The sequence below is a fragment of the Sclerotinia sclerotiorum genome, genomic scaffold (assembly GCF_000146945.2).
Source record: "Sclerotinia sclerotiorum 1980 UF-70 scaffold_16 genomic scaffold, whole genome shotgun sequence".
Taxonomy (NCBI): Eukaryota; Fungi; Ascomycota; class Leotiomycetes; order Helotiales; family Sclerotiniaceae; genus Sclerotinia; species Sclerotinia sclerotiorum.
In genome coordinates, this window is record NW_001820820.1 from 604,932 (window position 1) to 626,264 (window position 21,333).

Below are 21,333 nucleotides of genomic sequence, written 5' to 3' on the forward strand. Positions count from 1 at the left end.
ATTTATGTGGACTTCTCGGTCTTCATGCGCTTTGGGGACTAGGAAGAATCTAGCGACTTAGAGGGGATGAGGGCTTGGGGGATTAGGGAGAATGGGATATTTGATGATGGTGGCTTATCTAAGGTTTATGGTGATTTTGTGTTTTGAGGTTGTGTATGGGGGTTTAAATTGGAGAATACATTGGTTGGATTTAGGAGCTGGTGTAGATACCTAGGTAGATGGTATTAGTTTTTTCGGGGTTGCAGAGTGGGTGGTGAGGCTCGGATGGAGTGGATGATGGTTGATGCGGATTTCGAAGGGGGGGAGGTGGGAGGTGAGTGGTAAGAGATAGGAGATTACTAGATTCGGGTATTGTTGTAGAAGTCAGGAAGGGAAAGGAGAGAGGAGAGGTGGCCTTTAATGGAGGATATTGGTTGTTTTTGAGTTAGGGTTAGGTTTATAGGTTGGAAATGGGTGTTAATATACCTAAGCACAGGTGTGTGCAATATAACTTTGATGGAGAATATGACGAAGAAGATAATGGGGGATAATGGGAAAAAGAGCTTGTGGTGGGAGTTGTATGGAGGACTATGGATATGCCATGGACGATTCTTCATGAAATGGAGTTGAAATAGAAAATTGTTGAGACTCAAGTGCAGTCATTAACTTGGAGTCTTAGATGCATAATGATCTGTCTGCCAGTTCTCCTTCAAATCAATTTACCATTCATTGTCTATCATCTCATATCTAAGATCTTACATTCATGAACCTATAAAACTTGTCCGTTTCAAAAATTTCAAAAATTTTAATGATTCCATCCTATTCACTTTCCTCGATCATGCCATATTATATATCCAAGTAGCTACTTAGGTAATAAGTATCTAGAGGTTCCTCGGCTTAGTTAGATCTTACCACTTCATTATTCTATTATTCATTATTCATGATTGATAATTTCCACTACAATATCCCATGGAGTCTTGAGATAATAATATCGAGATGAATACCTAGGTACCTAGTCTAAGTAATCTCACCATACAATTTTCTACTCACCTTTTTTCACCTTGTTTTTTTACAATATCATTGGTTCATGGTATCATATTTAAAATTACATGATAGCAACTTTAACCTTGTGTGATTTTCACGTCTTCGAATCTTGATGTCTTCAAGTCTTGACTTTTATTAACCTTTCGATTTTTTACCTTTTAACCTTTCGATTTTTACCTTGCTGGTAACTTAATTGGTGGTAATTACACAGCTCAATTTCCCAACTTTCCAACATCTCAATATCTCAATTCCTCAGTCTCGGTTTCCCTTTGGGATAGGATGAATATCTAGATAGATATTGCAATTTCATCGGATGCGACAGCCTCATTCATACTACATACACACACACACACATACATACACATAATTAATCATTCAATCATCTATTTGTTTACTTTTCTGCACTTTGTTTTGGATGGATGGACGGATAGACGAGGTTAAGGCTGAAATTTACTACTTTGATTTATTTTGCTATTGTGTCAATTGATCTATTTTACTTTGGATTTCTTCGCTACTTTTTACCTTTTTACTTCTTTTTATCTTGTTCTTTTTGGTTGGTGAAGGAAGAATATAAGGATAAAGGTTAGAGGTTAAAGAGAAGGTTTTTGTTTTTGTTTCTGGTGGAAATTGAAATATTCGAGAGATTGTGGGTTTGAGAGTGAGGAGTGTGAGTGTGCTTTGGGGTGCTACTGGTAAGTTCTCTTGTTCTATGTGGATATGGGTATATACTGATAATTTGGTGGGAAGGAGTGGTTCTAGGAAGATTCCTTGGATTTTTCGATTGGAGATAGATATTCGATCCTGGAGGTCGGATTGAGATACGAGATTGGGGGAATTTGGGTTTGTGTTTTGAGGGGATAAGAGAAAAGAGGAGGAGAAATTTTAATAATTGGTCTTGGGTCTTGGGTCTTGGATTGATTTCTGGGCAGATTTGATCTCCTGAACAGACCGGACATCTTGGACAGACCAGTCTTCTGGAACAGGGCAATCTCCTCGAACACACTAATCTCTGACAAAATTCGACCTCACCTACACACAAACCACAACATGATGCCTCGCGCCGTACCCATTTACCCAGGTCCGCTTTCAATGACGGAAGATGAGCACTATAGCTTCGTAGAAGCTCAGGCGACAATTACAGAAGATGGCAGTCGCATTATTTTCGAAGAAGATATTACTGTAAATGTGGATTTCGGAACGGAGATCGAGGACAGACATTCAGAGGATTGTGTTTGTGTCATTTGTAGGAATGTGGAGAGGTTAAAGATGGGAAAGAGGACGGTTATTAGAGGTGGAAATGGAGAGGTTTTTGAGAGGGATGAAAGTGCTGATAAATTTGATGGAGAAAGAGATGAAAGTGAGGATGAAGATTTTAGGGATGAAAGTGATGAGAAGGGTGGAGGACATGTTTTTGCTTATGATCTTCGACATGATGATCATGATGGTGGAATTAATTTCTTGGGAAGAGGTGAGATGTCAGAAGTCAGGATCTCAAAGCCTTTTACTTCGAAGTGTCATAAGTTGGGAAAAGGAAAGGAAGTGAAAAGTAGCACATCCGCCATCTCGACCATCCCGAATTTTCATGGAGATGAATTGGAAGTTCATAGTGCTCTACCTGAACATGAGCAACAGTACGAAGTTGAGAGAGACGAAATAGAGATGGATAGTTTTGAAGAAAGTGGAAACACATCTGGAATTAAAATCGCTTATTCACATGCACCTTCGCCACCGCCTGATTCTGGGGATGATCTGTCGCGTGAAAGAGGACGAAGCACGAGGGAGGACTTACATACAACTTGGGATTTACACACAAATTGCGACCCACAAACTAAAAACAAGAAATGCTTGCCAAGAAAGGGTTTGGTTGCAGCGAAGAGACATCTATCCAAGAGAAGTTTATCAATTGGCAGACGTAGAGGTGAAGGTAAAGGAAGTGAAGATAGCGGGAGTTCTAGGGCAAGCAGGGTATTGAACTTTGCGCGAAGTCTAAGCAGACGCAGTAATAACTCAGGCAATTCATTACAAACACAACAAGCGACAAAGGAAGAGAATACCACGCTTGAAGCACAAATGGATGAGAGTGTGGATATAGGAGACCAAAATTTTTCTTTTCAGGAGGGAGAAAGTCTGCATACTAGTTTTCAAGGTGATGAGGATATTGTGGAACATGGAGATGGGAATGGGACGAGAAGTTTTATTGGACCACGTCGAAATCCTGAGATTCATGACTTTCCGGCTTTTGATCCGAGTCAATTTATTCAGACTACTCCTGTGGCGTCGTATGGATTTAGGAGGAGATTGGTATCAGAGTCTAATGCTTCAACTCTAGAGCTTGAGAATAGATCGCGCTCAAGATCAAGATCACCATCAGTCCCGTCTCACCATTACAGCTCTTGTGGTCCTTTCTCTCTCAATTGGGACAACATCTCTTCTGATACTGTATACCACAAACATGCTCGTCGCTTCTACGAAAATCCTTCTGCTTATGGTGAAGAGATTCTGGGTTATAATCCTGAAACTGATAATCCATATCTAGCATATGATCGATATCAAGAAGTTAGCGAGTGGGCGGATAGTACGGAGGAATCTGATCCGGATCATGTCGTTGCGTTGACTACCAGGGAACTGAAGAGATTATATGGAGAAGAGGTTCCAATTCCTTTTGATTTTATCCCTGAGGGATATGTCAATCCACCCAATTCAAAGAATGGAAGTGTCATCGGTGATGATGAGGATGATGATGCTGCGATTAAGGCAGAGGAATTGGATGACGAGAAGGAATCGGATGTCAAGCATAAAAATCTTATTTATCTTCTTGGTATGCCGGGCTGGGCTCATGAGTGGGAAGAAATGACAAAGATGCAGAGACATTTTCATATTGTTGCTGCAGGGGACTGGAGAATGGGACCAGTGTTTGATGTTGAGAGTAATTATTCGGATTACTATGGTGTACCATTCTTTGAGCCGAATGACATGGGTCTTGATGGTGTTAATAGGAGAGAGGTACGGGAATTGGATATTCCTGGTTTAGAGAAGTTGGAATTGAAGTATAGATTGGAGGAATCTGATGATGAGGATGACGATGGATATGAGAGATATCAACGTAGACATTCTGATAGGAATATTGAGAATGAATGTTCTGCTGAGTATGACAGCGATGGTTTCTTGTACGATGATGAACGTGGAGAGAGAACAGGGTATTTCGGACAAACAGCATCCCCAGCTTCTGAGGCAGAAAGATTTTATAGACGTCCTTCGAATGAAGGACAAGTATCTGAGAGCAACAATTCTAGCGAGGGATCCGAAGTAGGGGATTATGCAGGTTCCGTCGTTGAAGGATATGGAACTACCGATGATCATCGCACTGCTCTCAATATCAATGGACGAATCGACGATAGTTTTCGAGCTCGCATGGCACGCGGATACACTTTCACCGGCAAATTCGATCAAAACATGTTTACATCCTCCAATGCTGGTAGTGTGATTAGCGAAGAAACCTACGATTCGGATTATGATGAGGAATACGAAAGTGATGATGGAATCTCTCATGATTACTCTTTCGAAAATTCCTCATACCATGGTACAGAATGTCAAGAAGACTATGCTATCGGTACATCGACATTTACACCTCACGCATTCCAACTATATCCACCATACGACGCAGCCAATGATTGTACAACCATTGGTATAAGCCCCGACGACATAGAAAATACACGATCAAAATCTTGGGATGCAGATTTCATGGAAGATATACTCGGGTATTCCGTGCAAGAAGGTCTCAAACCTCGAGATCCTACCGCAGAAATGGTATTAATGAGTTACCTTGAACCTATTTCCAAGTCCGTAAAGTCAAGATATTCATCCGATGCGAAATCGAGATCGAGATCTTCAACAGGTTCATTAACACCGGTTCCTTCACCTACTAAGTCTACTAGAACTACTAGATCCTTCGTTCCAAGTCTCAGATCAATCCCCAGATCTTTTAATAGGAACAAATCTCTTCCACCTACACCTGAGGTAGATTATTTTGATCCTTTTCCAAAAACTGATAGGAGTACCGTCTCCATCCGCAAAGCATCACTCTCAACCGCCAACATCGCCAAACTCAACAGTAAAACCAAAGACCAATTCAAGACTTCTACTCAAAGCCAAGCCAAAAGTAAAACCAGCAGTAAAACCAAAGGATCCACCAAAGGAAAATTCAACAGTATATCCAAAGCCACCAAAAAATCTAGAATTCCTTCACCACCTAGCTCCACCTCCTCGAGCAATTCAAATACCTCTTATGTCGATCTCACGCGTTCGGGTTCTGCTTATGCTGTTCCGCCTGCTCAGTCACTTATTCTGTATTTACACGGTCATGGACTTAGTATGGATCATATAGCATTTCTACTACAACCACTCGACGAGAGATTTCTATACGATTCGAATAGTTCCTGGTGGCCAGCTAGTGTTCTCCCTTCCCCATCTTCCCTCCCCACCTCTCCACCAATCCACTTCCCATCCCACACACACTTCACCCCAAACACACTCTCCCAAATCCTCAAACATTGCTCCGCGCCCCCTAGATGGTGGGAGATACCGGGAGCGAGAGATCCGGATGGAAAATTGTTACCAGAGTGTTTTAAGACGTTGCAGAGGGGGATGGCGGTTAGGAAGGCGGGGGGGTTGGTTAGGAAGGTTGTGGAGAATTTTTTTTGGTGGAGGGTTGGGGGTGGGAGGCCGCATGGGAATTTGATGGGGGGGTAGTTGGGGGAGAGGAGGGGAGAGGGAGGGAGGGGAGGTGATTGGGTTGGGTTGGAGTGGATTGTGAGGATCATGAAGGAATAGTTCAGATGATGAATACATGCATAAAAAAATAGAGGAATAGGTTGGACTATCCCCGTTTATTTGCTTGTTTACCTGCTTACCTATTATTTTCCTCATTTCCCCTACTTTCCCACTACAGAACACAAACGCAATAAATTCCATTACTTTTCACTAAAGAGTCTCCATCACCCTCTGAAGTTATTTGTACTCGTGCTTTTCTCCTTTCTAAAATCTTACTTACTTGTCTTGTTTAGCACCCACTCACTCACTCGAATTCTTATTTTCTTTTACTACAGCACGAAATTGATGTTAGGATATCATTTTGTTTCTTTTGTTAGATTACTTATCTCTATTAGTTTTAATTTACATATATTTAGTTCAGTTCAGTCCAGTGTGGTTAATTTTAGGAGATTTGGCTATTTCAAAAAAGTTCAACTGTTAAGGTAAGATCTTAGATAGATATCCATTCTCTATGATGCAATCATTCATTTTGACAATTTTATTCCATTCTCTTTTGTATTGTTTTTAATGTTATTAGCTACCTAGTACCTAGAAAAAAGGATAACAATAAGCTTGAAGATGTAAGAATGTGAGATTGATCCCTCCATGCAAATAATCATCTCGTATAATTGCCATCTACTCTTTGTGTAAGTACATAAATTCCCAGTAATTCTAACCCTACACAACGCCGACGCTATGCTTGTAATTATACTTATAACCCGACCCGACGACTTTGTATAAACCCAATATCTCTCGTGAAACTAACCCGTTATTCGTATCATTATGCTTCTACTTTGCTTTCCTCAATGTCCTCCTCGATAAACCAAGCCTTTGTAAGTCCATCATCACCCGTGGTGATAATCATTTCTTCGTCTGGCTTCTTCTTGCCGTTATCGTATCTCATACACCAAGTAACATGATTGACCTCATAAGGTCCATGAGCACCCTCTAAAACGGTGAGAACTACCCATTCCTTTTCGATGGTGCCACCAACAGTATTTCTTCCTTTGGTACGTTCTTCGTAGATTGCTACCCTGCCATCACCACCTGTAGATACTATTCGACCAGAATATTTACTCCAATTAATGCTGTAGACTGGGAGATCGTGTACTTTTGGAAGTGTTGCGGTACATTCCCAAGTCTCGTTCACAGGTCCAGGTCGCATTGTGCTGGGAATTCCTGCGTTGAAGTAAGATGGTTTATTTTGTGGAGGTGGCGTAGGCATTTTTGACCAGATTCGAACTGTCATATCTGCAGAGGAGGAGAGAAGTCGTGGAGTAGGTGGTACTGATGATTCTTCGCTTGAATCTGACTTTATCGAAACATCAGGCTCCCAATCCAAACTCCACACAGTACCATCATGACCCTCTAACTTTGCGATCGTCTCCCAGTCTCCCTCACCATCTTCTTTGGATAATAAAATCGTATCATCATAACTACCACTGGCAAGAACTTCTCCATTACCATCATCTTTTCTCCAACAAACACATTTAACATCTGCCGTATGATCCTGCAAGACAGCTACTGTCTCAAATTCATCTTCACCCTCATCACCTATCTCTTCCCAAATCCAAATCGTCTTATCTCTAGAACAAGAAGCCAACCATTGTCCACTAGGAGAATAAGCTACATGCTTAATTTCCGAATCATGACCTTCCAACACGATTGAAAACTCCCAATCATCACCCTCATCCTCATCGCTACCATCATCACCACCTCTTCTCAACGACGGACCTTTATTCGGCCTCCCATCAGCGCCAATCTCCAACTCTAAAGGTCCATCCTCAATTGTATTTTTCTGCTCCTCCTTTCTTCTCCAAACCCCCATCGTCGCATCAAAACTCCCTGTAGCAATAGTCATCATCGTATCAAAACCCCCCGTAGCAAGAGTTAAAGCTCCATCCTTCCTAACACCAGGTTTCCACGCCGCAGATCTCACACTCCTCTCATGACCACCCTCCAACTTTGAATGTAAAGTGAAATTACTCAGAGAATAAACTCGTACCGATTTATCCGATGTCGCAGTCGCAATCAGAGGTAGATTATTGGGATTAGGTATGGAGGCCCATGCTCGAGTCGCTGCTTGAGGCTTGAAATCTGCCAGATGTTTGAGTATCATTGTTGGGAGTGAGGATGGCATGTTGCTCATTGAGGGGAAATTTTTTGGATGGAGGGGTAATGTTCTGTCTTGCGATAAGATGTCATCGGCGAAATAAATTTGATGATAAATACGATTGGTTTGGCTACCGATAACCTAAGAGCATAGGCTAGTCTGTTCGGGTTTGAGTTAATCCGGCCGAGATATTCGGCTGAAGCTACTCCGTATGTTGCCAATTATTTTCACTCAGCACATTTGAATCAACATATGGATAATAACGACGTTTTATTCTTTGTACACACCTTGAGTACATGGCATTCAATGAATAGGGCTGAATATCAGAACTACCATAAGATAAATACATGGAAAGGTAGTTCTTGACTCTACACCGGGGCAATGAGTCGTTCACATACTGAACTCAACTCTCAATTGGAGATTTGGCTGACGCAAATTATAATTGGCTGTACACGAACAACTGCATTGCAAGTGCATACAATATCATTACGCTGATATCCCGAAGTTCCAGAAATTCCTCCCATATCAAAATGTGTTGCTAGTGCAAACAATATTCCTACGCTGGTTTCCTAATACTGTGGAAATTTCCATCAAATTTCTAAAAACGACCCTTACAATCCTCCACTTCCTATACTTCCAGCCGCTTTAAGCTTGATCAACACCATCAAATCATACCCATACATCAGAACCAATCGTCAGCGCTTGCAAGATGTTCAAACATTAATCAACTCATAGCCCAAACTTTCAACACGCTTTTCCAGTATGCGATACCCCTATTTTCTCTATCGTCTCGCAGAACGCGGAGCCATTCCAGTCTCTATTCAACCAAAGCTTGTGTTTGAAAAATCCTCATCTGAACTCACAAGTCAAAACTCAAACCAGGCGAATAGTCATATGCAGATGCATTACTTATAAGCCCGTATTGTTATTTGTAAATGCGTTAGCCTCTCAATCCGTATTTTTATTTTCGGGGGATGGAGCGGCCTGCATTCGCGCTCGCTCACGCGGCCGTGCCTGTACTGTACGCGATCCGTTATTCGTGGCATGTTGCTGGGCATTGGATTGTTCAATCCCGGCGCGAGATGGAAGTTGCAGTGGGCTAATAGAATTCTGATCTGCAGCGTGAAAATTGCTTGTCAATTCCGGACTAGGGCGAGGGGGGTGAGGGGGGTGAGGACGAAGAAGTGAGTCGTAAAGTAGCTGCCCTTGCTCAGCTAATGGTCTTTGCGGTACTTCTTGCCGCCTTCTACGTGGATGGTTATTCGTGGAATTTTCCTGGCTATGAAATCCTCCTTCATCGAGCGGTTCATCAAATCTACCAAAACTATAACTGAGGTCTCTCATCTGCTGACTGGCTTGTTGGCGCCGAACGGGAGAAACGGGCATGTTTGAATGTTCAAGTAGAGATGAGGTAGTAGAGGCTCGAATTGAAGTGCGAGGTTCGTTCAAAATATCCCTAGGTCCACTATCTTCTGACTGCTCTTGCCGCACCGATAGACTTCGTCGCTCTTGCTGCCACATATGTAGTTCGGCAGTTAGTAGTGCATTTTCTGCTTCTTGCATCAGTTGCTCCAATCGCTCCATCCACTCCTCCTCTGATGCTCTTATAGGACGATCAACATTATATTGTAGGCGAGATCGTAGACTTCTTAAGTGTCTTATGAGTCTTATAGTGTTATCCATTCGATCTAGTTCCGCGGAATCTGTGGGCCTACTACTATTTCCATGGGTACCCACCATTCTTTCCAAATGACCCTCCGCATTGGCATTGTTATTGCCGGATTGAACATGTGGATTTTGTTGCTCTAATAGGCTGCCAGTTGGTATACTGAGCGTTGGGGGTGGAGTAGCGGAAGAGAGAACTGGATGTGATCGAAGAGGATGGTCGATAGATGAGGCGGGAGGAGGATTCATCCTAGATGGTGTATGAGATACAGGACGTGCAGAGGGACGACGACTTGACGAAGTCATAAGACGAAGCTGGCATGCAGGGCGCTGGCATGTACAGGAATCTGGGTGTGATTGAACAGGGCTATCTATAGCCAGGGTGGGTGGAGGATCTATCCTAGATATTGTATGACGTATACAAAATGCAGGATGCTCATGATTCGCTGGAACAATATCAAGACGTTGACATTTAGGACGCTTGCATTCGCACCAGGGTGAGTGCTCTTCAAGAGGGATACCCATGACTGTGGCTGAGATGGTAGGTCTGAAGAAATATTTAAGTGTGTATTTATGAAGAGGAAAAGTAATACGGGAATATGAATTTCGGTCAGGAAATTTAGAATTTGCGCTTGTATTGTATTATTAAAAATGCAATGAGAATATATTGAAGAAGTTCTGAGAGTAAAATTATGAGAGGTAACTTGTTGATCGGGATGTATGGAAGTGGAATAAATACTTTTTTCTGTCTCCTTCCTCCCTTCTTTCCTTGTGATAATTTGCAACTACTGGTTCGCTGCTGCTGCTGCTGCTGCCATATAGGGAATATACGAATAAACATTTATTATCTATTCATTTATACATACATATATTCATCCATGTATACATCAACCATCCTATGAAAATTCAACGTCTTAATCCATTCGAGTAAATCTTATATGTCAGGATAATATATACATATACCCAAGTACCCAAGTACCCAAGCACCCGAATAATCTCACATATATAACTAAGATAAGGGTAATTATTAAGGGTGTATAATTGAGATTAACTCAAACTCAACTCAACCAACTCAACCAAACCCAACATTCAAACGCAAACATCAAACCCAATTCTAGATCGAGAAATATATCACATACATAAACACCTAATTAGAAACTTCCAAGCACTTGAAATGAGAATGTACATGATACAAGTGATTCAAGTGTAAGATAATGATAATGATAATATATACTAGCCAAGTTAAGTTAAACAACGCTAAGTTAAGCTAAGCTATCCAAGAAATATATACAACAACAGCAACAACAACGACAACAACAAAACCATGCCCGAACCAAAGACCACGTTTCAAAAAGAATATGCTCATGCTCAAGGAGGTAAAGTACATGAAAACAAAACAAATCAATGGGTATCTAAGCAATAATAAAACGAGAGACAAGAAAGTAAACGCCTGAGAACGGATATTTAAATCATAAAAATCGATTCGCCTGATTCCGCGCTTCAGACTAAATATCCAACACTCACTCACTCACTCACTACCCACCATCCTCTCATTCATCTACCTCCCTCTCTAACAAGTCCCCAACTATGCACCTCCACCTACAAGCAACTGTTTAGGATTTCCCTTTCCCCTCCCAATAGCTTCCTTAGGGCTCATAACACTCTGACTCAAATAGGCACCTCCGGGTCTCGGATTACTGTATTTTCCAATTTCGGTGCCGACTAATCTTTCCTCATCATACACAATAGTTGAATTAACTGCTTGAACATTGCGATAATATAATTCCGTATCCGAAGCATCATTATTGATATCTAGTCCACTGAATTGGAAAATCTGATTGGTACTTCCGAAGCCAGAACTGCCGGCAGATGTACCTAGATAGGTGGCGGATCCGTCTTGAGTGGTTGAAAGATGAGTTCCTGAGAAACCGGCGATGAGAGGCGCGGAGGAGGGGAGGTAGGTAAAGGGTTGGAGACCGGATGGGAAGACGGAGTCACCGGAGATGACGAGGTCGAGACCACGAGTTATGGTGGCCTCGAGGGTGTAGTTTGTGGAGGAGAGGACTAGGTATGTTGTGTTTACCCAGACAGGGTATGTGTATTCGGATTTGTATTTTGTGGAACTTCCTAGTTTCGAGGTATCGATACCGTAGGTTGTTGCATTGTTTATTTGGATGGCGCCGAAAGCGGTGTACTGGCCATAGTTTAGGGCGCTTAGTTCTTGTGTCCATGTAGAGGTGGTAGTGCCATTTTCCGTGATAATAGTGGATGAAATAGAGAGCGAACGTTGGACATTAGTTATGTAAGTGAGTGTCTCATTTGCCCCAGATGCATTTTGAGTAAGAACGTGCGAGGTGGTGATGATGGGAGCTGGAAGAAAAATTTTGGGTGCTGTACCGGTGGTGACAGAGTCATTGGAGTCAAGCCAAATGAAGATTTTCCCTGTGACAAGCCAGTAGCTACCGACTGTATCAATGAGTGTACCACTTCCTTCCTCATCATCTATAACACCCGCGACTCGGATTTCGAATGTATGCTCAGATCCATCGCAGAGAATCGGTAACCAAGGAGTGATATCAATCTCGTGTTCTCGAAGATCAAAAGCATCAAGCCCTACAATTGGTCTCCAAAGCCCTGGTACAATACCACCAGTAAAGACGACGGGAAACGGCCATTGCACTCCAGCTAGTTGACCATCGATCAACACTTGGACTTCACGGAATGGTGAATATCCATAAAGTGTTCCGTCGTAGTCCTCAAATGCTTCGATATCCGACTGAAGCACATTGCCCCACCAAAATTCCTCGGTTGACTGACCACATGCTGAAATGGAAAAAACAGCACGATTGGCATTTCGTGGAAATGCAATCGTGTTGGTAGCATTGTCGCCTGGTAACGTGAAGACGCTCACAGAATCGTCTGCACCATGTCTTGCGGAAATGGGAAGAATCAAATCAGCCGGTTCGACAGTTTCTTGACTCGTGAAGAAAGTAGCTGTAAGAGTGGTGTAGTAGTATCCAGTGTAGGTGCTATCGATCAAGTTTCCAAGATCGAAAATGAGAGTTTGAGGAGAGTTCCAAAAATAAAGATATTCGGTCATATCCTTAAGATATTCCCATCTGATTCCAGCAGTAGTTGGTTCTGCGGTAGATGTTCTCCAAACCTCGGAGTCGCCAAAGTACATTATTGCGAGCCGATCGAATTGACGACCACTTGAAGTGACGGTGAAATTCATAACCACTCTGTTGAACTTGCAGCCAGGTGGTGTGTAATTGCCTGCGCGATGGTTAGTTGGTTGGTATTACACAATTAAAAAATGTAGGTTCCATACCAACAAAGGGGATGCCATAGCTGTAGCCAAAGGTGTGTTCCATCAAAACAACCTTGCAGCTAGTAGCATCATTCGTCGACGCAATTATCGCCGTATCCTCCACTCCATTGTATGATGCCGTCTCATCGGTAACACCAGGAGGGATGAGAACTGGTTGATACACTTGAAATACTTCAAGCACGGCGGAAGAAGGCGTGGCAGATGGTGCGGGAGTAGAAGAATATTTGACCAGATGAGGTTTCGGTAATGTATCGACCTTCTCGTTTGAAAGACATGATGGTAAAAGCCATATCAATGACAGACCACAGGTCAAAAAAACGAGAAGATATATTTTGAAGTTTTTGGTGGTTGTTCGAATATTCCTGTCAGGCTCATAATTGGTCCCAAGCAGTCGGAAATCAGCATCGACATGAACATCTCTCGAGTCAAACAGATCATCGGTTCCTGCTGACATTGCAACTTCCTTCCTTTCTTAACTTGGCACTGATCCTCCGGGGAACAAGGATTGCACAGATGGGTGGGGGGTTAAGATAAGTGATAAAGAGTTGAGCCACTGTGGCACCTCTCAACTATGTTGGGAATCCCAATATCTCTTTCGTGCTTCCGTGGCGAGTTCTTGTCCGCGAAATCGATTTTGAAAATAATTAAAGACAGCGAATTCCTCACTGGTCATGACATACGATGTAGGTTGCTGTTGAATCTTAATCCAGATGTTGTTGATGGCGACCTCCAAAATACCGACGATGATTGGATCTTCAGCAGCTTCCTCACTTTCTCGAGCAAGTTCTAAAGCTTCAGAAGTTGAGAAAGTGCCGACGGAGGCTTGTCTATACACGTCTCCGTGGGTTGGGGACCCGCCATCCATTATGGTATAGGGAGATAAGGACGGGTCGAGATAATCCGGGATGTCGATATGCGTCTTAACAAACGACGAAAGAGGAAGGTGCGAGTCCTGAATGAAAGGCATGGTGACGGAGAAATATGTACAAGTAGTATGAGTTGTATCGAGTTGCATCAAATGTCATATGATTAAGTACTTGGATACTTGAATAATCGCGATGCGAGTCGGACTTTTGCCTTATTGAGGAACACTGCAGCTCAGCTTGTCTAACCCAAACGACTCTTCCGAAGGTGATTGCAGACGAATTCGAAGTGTTCGACGCGGTGTATGTTTACTTTGGATTTTGATAATGAGTTCGATGTGTAGTGCAATGGAGACGGAAGTTCTATTCGAGAAGATGTGAAGGAAAAAGTAGAGGGACTGGCTTGAAGAGGTTGTGTCCTATATAGTAATACTCAAAAAGTATAAGTTCATGGCTCACGCCTGATAGGTCTTCGAAATCTTATTACAGATATTGACCCCTGGCATTATAGAAAAGTATAAGATCCAATTATATTGGAATATTTCCGCACTTTGTCACAGAAAAATGCTTGTAAATGCTTGTGGAGCCGAATATCCAAGCTTCTGGGGAGTACATCATCATCTTTTCGGACCAAAATTTACCAGAAAGGTCGATTGGTCGAGTCAGTAAATATGGAGTTTTAACTTGAAGCTAAACGATGTTGCTAACTTTGGTAGATTCGAAGTTATCTCTTTTTCGAATGTACCGTGAACTCTAACACGCCGATTTTTGGGGAAACCCATTTGAAATTCCAAGACTCCTAGTACTTTTACCCGGCTATCGTGATTCCTGGCCTGGTGACCAGTCATGCCCATGAACCTATGACTGACTCTCCAACGTTATAGCATTTAGGTTCTCCCGCGAAGTAAGGTTTTGCTAGATACAATAGGGCTTTGATGGAAAAAGACGTGCAAAGACCCCTAATTTACCAGTCTAGACCCGAGCCGGAGCGCAACTCCTAGCTGGAAGCGATCAAAAAACTAGACCTCGATCCTCGATGTACGTACTTGCACCACACTGGATGGACCTCCCTTTAGATGAATTTCACGGGGCGATTGAGGCGTTCCCAATATAAATTTGGAGATGATATGATATTGACATGATATTGACCACCTTCGGAGGGTTCAGCCCGGCGAGACGTTTGTGCTAAACGAAGCACTCCGTACAGTAGTGTAGTGGCCAAAAAAGCAACAACATGGGATTCCCTAGACCAGCACGGAGCGTAGAACTCTATTTACCGAAATAACGACATGTTGGAATTTTGGAAACACAAAGTACCTCCGTATAATTTTAGCATTAATTGTTAGTCTTCCTCAGAAGCACGGAGCAGCTGCCAGTTCAGCCATAGTTTGCCGCTAAACGAAGGGAAAACAAATGAAGTATGTATAATCGCACCTCCCTTCCACCCCCCTGCCTGCCATTTCACATCAAACCATCTCGCATATCAACCTCTTCCTGTCTCCACGCCCCGTCCCACGGCCTCTCTTTCCTAAATCTTCTTACTTTCTTAGAATGGAAAGAGAGTTTTTCCATCCATGAATCCATGAATTAATGAAATCAATGAATTAGCAGGATCCATGCCCTCCCCCATCCCCCATCCCCCATCCATCAGTGAAGACATTTGTTCAAAGCTATAACAATATATTCGTAAGCTGTTTTAAGATTAGGGGTGCTCACAGACAGTAGTTAATGGTTAATAGTTAATAGTGGTGGATTATTCCGTTTTCCCTTGCATATACACAAGACTACGGTATCTTGAAATGGAAATGCTGGCTGAACCGAACTGGGGTCATGATATATGGTTCCATCTGCTTGGGAATGAAAAAAGCATCCCATTCCATCCCGCCCGCTCCAATGCAGCCAATGCAACCAATGCAAGTTAAGCAAACACCACAAGGGCACCAAACAATGCCAATCCTAATGTCTCGTGCTTACTCAGCTTTTTCCATCGGCTAAATGATTAAACTTCGCTCTATTAACTTTTTTCGATATACACATGAACTTTACTTGATGGATACCTACTCTTGTTGGTTCTTCGCATACATTTTTCGCATCCATCGCATCCATTCGTATCCATTCGCATCCAAATTTGGAGGAAAGTATCGTTCAAGCGACCGACAACAAAGCATTGGGCCCAAGTCAATTAATAAATACACTTCACAAAAACCCAAAAACTCTGTGAAAAAAATGAATAAATAATAAATATCACAGCCTCGGATCCGGTTTAAGAACCGGAGCCGATCAAAACATCTTTGGAATTTTTGAACGATCGCTTGCATTGTACCAAGGATTGATCCACATGATGATCTCCATCTCCGTCTTTGTCAACTCTTACATTCGCAATTCCTTTCCGGATTCTTCGTGCTCCGAACTGCATTGGGTAGCCTTCCTCCGAGATTCCAGAACACTAATCAAACAACAATCTCCCTTCCCGAGTCAAGGGGGATGAGAGCGTCTGAAATGGTACTGTCGTACAGCACAGGACCATTTCTCCTCTCAGTCACCACCCGATTCTGATACCAATCATACCCTCCCTATCTAAATCGAGGACGTGGAAACTTTTCTTCTTTTTCCATTTCAGACTCTGCCTGGCTCGTTTTAGACCTGTCGACCGTCGAATTATAGGGTCGTTTGGTTCTTTGGTCTTTCGGGCTGCGATCGCATCAACTACTAAATGTGATAAATGGATTGATATATCATGTCGACCTATCAGAAGCATGGGATCGTATAGGACTCACGTCAAAGCTGGAGGAAGAATCGATAGTGAATATGATTGATGGAAAATCCATCACTCTTGTACCCGACGAGTTTCTTTGTGCCTCCAATCGAGAATTGTTTAGCCGTGCTTATATAAGCCCAACTCCCTGCTACTCGGTAAAGTTGCTTATGTAATTGAGAAAGTGGAAGGTCCAAAGTCGAACAAATTCCAGTTATCTGCCTGCATGTGCATAATAATGCAGGTAAGAGAGGGAAAAGAGAAGGGAAAGCCGAGTTGCTACCTGAATTAGTTTAGGCTGAGTGGATGTTTTTTGGAAGGTCATGCCAATTCAGACGGTTCCCCATTTACAGGAACTGTTTTATTCCCGCTTGATCTCTAATTTCCGCCCATTCAGAGACGTTCAATGACATACAGTTATTTCCTGCCACCCAGAATCCGGGTAATCCCGCTCGATCCGTAATAACCGCCCATTCAGAGACGTTCAGTGACATACATTTCTCCCTGCCCAGATACTTTATCATCTTGGCTCTCTTGGCTCTTCCTGCCATCCTTCCTATATAAGATACTTGTCAAGATAGGATTTCCACACGATAAGATGATCGAATTGCCCGGCAGGTGGCTCATATCCCTCCGATCGACCAGAGAGGTCATGGGAATTAAAATGTAACAAGTAACGGCACCTACGGTTGATGGATGGGATGTACAGTTGCCACACCGAAAGCCACAATACCTCGGAGATTCCTAGGAAACTCGGCATTAGAGCAAGCCACAGGGAACCCAGACTTTTTCTGGGTACAACGATCGGGCGATTGGTGGAGATCTTCCGCAGCACAGGAGCATCATTCAAAAGATGGCCCCTCCCGCGCCCCGCACTTTTCTGGGAGATGTACTGCGGACCCCCCTCTTACTCCTTTTTGACATTTCTCCGTCCCTGGCGTGCCTCAATCTATCTTAGATGCTTGATGTTCTGAACAAATCTAGGAGCAATCTACCCTCTTATGAATGATTATCCCCGGCACTTGTTATATCCGTCCTAAGTTTCAACTGATAAGAACCCAGCCGTTTGATGCACGCACTCCTCCCATATTGTTAATTGTCTGCTGCGCCACATACACGGAGCTCACTCCGTCCCCTAGGTCCCTAGGTAAGGTAGGCGGGTAGTCAATCTTGGGGCGGCCTATGATGCTACACACAGTAACACTCAACATGCAATGCAAATCATTTTCGTTACAGAACTACAGCAATAGAAAATCCCAAGCCTCAAGGTAATCTTTTAAGCTTCTCGGAACCCGCTTCCGATTTTTCTAGTGTCAGAATGTCAATATTCTGAGCGAGGATGTCTGTCTATAAGCGAGCGCTGCAACAAAGTGCAAAAAAACTTAAAGCCTGCTGCCCCTGACTCGCTCGCCCGTTGGCCGGCACGTGTAAAACGAGCTTCTGTGATTGACCTTGTTCCTCTTCACTTGTAACCTCCAGTGTCACCTTGACAGGACAGTGTCCTGCGGCACTACTTTGCACCGATCGAAGACTTTTCCAAAACGACAACAAGGATGCACCCCCACTACATTAACACGAGTATACGGCAATAGCTCGATGGTATGCTATTTAGCTTTTTGGCGTCCACCTAGTTTCCCAAAATTCCCTTTTGTCGGGTCTTTTTTTTTTTTTTTTTTCGAAACTTGCGATGTCATCTTAAGGTAGGTAGGTATAGTATAGTCTTAGAAGAAGGGGGGGGAAGGCTCGACCTCGGTTTAGTGGAACGGGTTTTCATCGGACAGCATGAAAATAGAGATGATAAGTGAACTATTAGGCAACACACAAATACCCAGCATTCATGCGGCGCTCACAGAATCCACTTCCGTCCCATATGTGAGTTTATTAGCATTTGGAGAAAAAAGAGGTCCTGAGGACTGAGCATCTCTTTTTGAAATTTTCGAGTTACGAATTCGGTTATATTCGCTTCTCGACTTAATGCTATATTGATTTGGGGTATGTACGGATTAGATCTTGGACAATCTATACCACTTTCGGATCGAATCTAGCAATCCCTCATGTATTACAATTTACAATTGATTGTAATAATATGCTGGGAATTGATTGATTAATTGATTGATTGCAATATACGGAGTGCTGGGAATTCAGTCTTCCCTCATAGATTATATGAAATATCTTTAAACTTAATTGGGCAAAGCCGAAGTTGAAATTGATAATTGAAATTCAAAATTCGATATGATCCAAGCTTTTTACTGGGGAATTTTGGATTTTTCAGAACCACGGCATCAAATGATATAATTTTACAAATGAGATAATTAATCTGTTTCTAATATTTTTTTCCCTTCCCACTCACCCAAGAGTCAAAACCATCTACCGAAAAAAACTGTGTTTTTTCTTTCGGTCGATGCTAATTTATTAAACTTTGCTTTGATTCTCTGAGTCACGTAATTTAACCAATTGCATGCTTAACTCCCCGGCTATAGGCACACGCTTGCCAAACGTTGTGTCATCACTGATCTTCGTGGTGGGAGAGCAGTGGACCTCTACAAAAAACTCAAAATTTCAGGATCCAGAGTATAATGTATTGTAAAGTACAATGACGATGAGTTGAGCTCGACGACGTCGGTTAACCGGTTATTGCGGAGATGAAAATTCGTGTCATTTCGGGGAAATGTAAAGGGATTTTTTTTGGGATGAGACACAAAGGAGACCAGAACTTCCCTCTCCCTCTTCCGAGAGGTCAGTAGTTCATGAAGGGATCGTGATGTGCGGCTCCATTTTCGTGGTTTTAAAGTCTACTACGTACGTAGGTCGTTTCTCCCCCATGCTTAGTCACGTCGCCAGATGTCATACAGCTGAAAGAGCTGGTCTTAACACATGTAGTTGAGGCAGGTCCACCGAAAAAGTTAAAACTGTGCCACAGGCGCTCTCTTTCCAGAGTGTCAAAAAGCTTATCCGGTCAGCCTACTCCCCTTTGGAAAACGGGCCATGGGCCGCTAGTTTGAGGTGGCCTCGAAAAAGCGTAAAAAGCATACGGAATACTCGAGTAGTTGTGCGGCCAGAAAGTATAAACCCCCGAACGGCTAGAGAACAATTGTTATTGATCCAACTGCCCCATTTTCAAGGTTTCCCTTTTTTCTTTTTTTAACACCGACTTGGCTTTTCGGAGGTTTTATGCTTTCTGGCCGCACGACTGCTTTGCTTTAGTTCCACTAATGGCTTGTTTTTTTTTTCTTTACTAGGTACGTACTCACGTCTCAAGTCTCAAGGTTCAGCCGGTCAGGCGTGAGCAGAACGCATGGTGTCACCCTAAGTGTTGGTGCTAGGCACATTTCTTACTTTCCCACTGCTGCTCTAGGACACTAAATCTGCAGCGTACGGAGGTATGCTCCTGATATGTGCTCATGAATCGTATGAAAAAAGTCTTGGTAACCCACTGACCTTTTTTTTTTATATACCGAAGGAGAGACTTTGACAGATGATGCGACGGCATCAATAGATATATTAACAAGTCATCCTTTCATGAGTAATGATTTTAGGTGATACGTCGCAACGGCAAGACAGTGAAATGACATTGTTTCAGAAGTAGTTTTGCTTTATTAGAGATCTTCTGCTGAAGCTGCAGAGGGATCCCAATCGAGCTAGCAGCTCTGATCATATGCAAGGCACGTGAATTGGCAGATTCCATATTCCACCTCCGACATGAGGGTATTCTCGAAGAAGGAATGAACAAGTACCTCATTCAATACTTTGTGTGAATCGTGTCTGCTTAGACAAACTCTATTTCTTCAGATAATCCCTCTCCCAACGTCATCAAGAACCCAAAGCGAGACAAGAGATGACGGCGATGACGACGATGACGATGATGATACAGATGAACGATACTAATAGGAAATCCCCTTACCTTTTTTTATCTTTTCCTTTCCTCTTTTACACTTTTCACCATCTCTTCACGACGCAAAGTTAAATCACTTCTAGGTTTGGGTGCAAGTCTCTTCTACTTATCCCGATGTTCGCACACCTGCAGTCATTAGTGTATGACGATCCATGACGTAGGTAAGCTCTTGTGTTTATTATAGGGCATTGGACCATCATTTAACGCCGATCGACAGACATCCTCAGAGTCTCAGACTGTTTTGATATTTCTATGCCGTACAATATTGATTTGCTACTCAGCATACCCTCGTCAATCCTTCCAAACTTTAATTCGGCTGTTGCTGTACCAAGCAATGTAACAATGTCGATACAAATGACGTCGAATATTGTTTTTTTGCGGAAATGAAATCATTACAATCATTCCAGTAACCTTGTACTATTTTCGCTTGGCTGGTGTATTTTGAGGTCTTTGGTAGACTAAAGTTCACCGACTTGGAAAGTTATCACTACCTTCAAGCGGACTTGTCAATGGCGGATTTCTACCGAATTGTACTTTGCCAACAGCAAGTTTCTTCAATTCTTAGTTTGTTAATGAACAAGTTGTACCTTGTTAATAACGAGCTCTGGCAATTCGTACTTTGCCAGCAGCAAGTTTCTACAATTCTTAGGTTGCCAATGGCCAGCTCTATCAATTCGTAGTCCGTCAACGGCGAGTTCTGACAACTTGTAGCTTGTTATTAGCAAGCTCTAGCAATCCGTACTTTGCCAACAACGAGCTCTACCAGTTCGTAACTTGGTAACAGCGAGCTCTATCAATTGTAGCTTGCTTGATGGCTAGTTTCTGCCAACGCATAGCTTGTCAACGGCGAGTCCTACCAACTTGTAGCTTGTAAATTGCGAG

The 21,333-nt window shown here is 42.8% G+C and overlaps 7 protein-coding genes across 7 annotated transcripts; 1 reads left to right on the top strand and 6 right to left on the bottom strand.

Annotated features, from left to right (window-relative positions):
• Nucleotides 1-2,073: 2,073 nt before the first annotated feature.
• SS1G_10761 (predicted protein) lies at nucleotides 2,074-5,772 on the top strand (the record flags this gene model as incomplete). Its single annotated transcript, XM_001588264.1, has 1 exon — nucleotides 2,074-5,772. The coding sequence occupies one exon, from the start codon at nucleotides 2,074-2,076 to the stop codon at nucleotides 5,770-5,772; it is 3,699 nt and encodes a 1,232-aa protein (XP_001588314.1).
• Nucleotides 5,773-6,613: 841 nt separating this feature from the next.
• SS1G_10762 (hypothetical protein) lies at nucleotides 6,614-7,972 on the bottom strand (the record flags this gene model as incomplete). Its single annotated transcript, XM_001588265.1, has 1 exon — nucleotides 6,614-7,972. The coding sequence occupies one exon, from the start codon at nucleotides 7,970-7,972 to the stop codon at nucleotides 6,614-6,616; it is 1,359 nt and encodes a 452-aa protein (XP_001588315.1).
• A 921-nt stretch (nucleotides 7,973-8,893) lies between these two features.
• Nucleotides 8,894-9,859, bottom strand: SS1G_10763 (predicted protein; the record flags this gene model as incomplete). The annotated part of the gene is made up of 1 exon (XM_001588266.1): nucleotides 8,894-9,859. One exon carries the CDS (start codon nucleotides 9,857-9,859, stop codon nucleotides 8,894-8,896), a length of 966 nt encoding a protein of 321 aa, XP_001588316.1.
• Nucleotides 9,860-11,195: 1,336 nt separating this feature from the next.
• SS1G_10764 (hypothetical protein) lies at nucleotides 11,196-13,908 on the bottom strand (the record flags this gene model as incomplete). Its single annotated transcript, XM_001588267.1, has 3 exons — nucleotides 11,196-12,886; nucleotides 12,942-13,388; nucleotides 13,608-13,908. 3 exons carry the CDS (start codon nucleotides 13,906-13,908, stop codon nucleotides 11,196-11,198), a joined length of 2,439 nt encoding a protein of 812 aa, XP_001588317.1.
• A 1,814-nt stretch (nucleotides 13,909-15,722) lies between these two features.
• Nucleotides 15,723-15,888, bottom strand: SS1G_10765 (predicted protein; the record flags this gene model as incomplete). Its single annotated transcript, XM_001588268.1, has 2 exons — nucleotides 15,723-15,795; nucleotides 15,866-15,888. The coding sequence occupies 2 exons, from the start codon at nucleotides 15,886-15,888 to the stop codon at nucleotides 15,723-15,725; spliced, it is 96 nt and encodes a 31-aa protein (XP_001588318.1).
• Nucleotides 15,889-16,906: 1,018 nt separating this feature from the next.
• SS1G_10766 (predicted protein) lies at nucleotides 16,907-17,110 on the bottom strand (the record flags this gene model as incomplete). The annotated part of the gene is made up of 1 exon (XM_001588269.1): nucleotides 16,907-17,110. The coding sequence occupies one exon, from the start codon at nucleotides 17,108-17,110 to the stop codon at nucleotides 16,907-16,909; it is 204 nt and encodes a 67-aa protein (XP_001588319.1).
• A 3,541-nt stretch (nucleotides 17,111-20,651) lies between these two features.
• Nucleotides 20,652-21,285, bottom strand: SS1G_10767 (predicted protein; the record flags this gene model as incomplete). Its single annotated transcript, XM_001588270.1, has 4 exons — nucleotides 20,652-20,773; nucleotides 20,925-21,003; nucleotides 21,039-21,162; nucleotides 21,215-21,285. 4 exons carry the CDS (start codon nucleotides 21,283-21,285, stop codon nucleotides 20,652-20,654), a joined length of 396 nt encoding a protein of 131 aa, XP_001588320.1.
• Nucleotides 21,286-21,333: the final 48 nt, after the last annotated feature.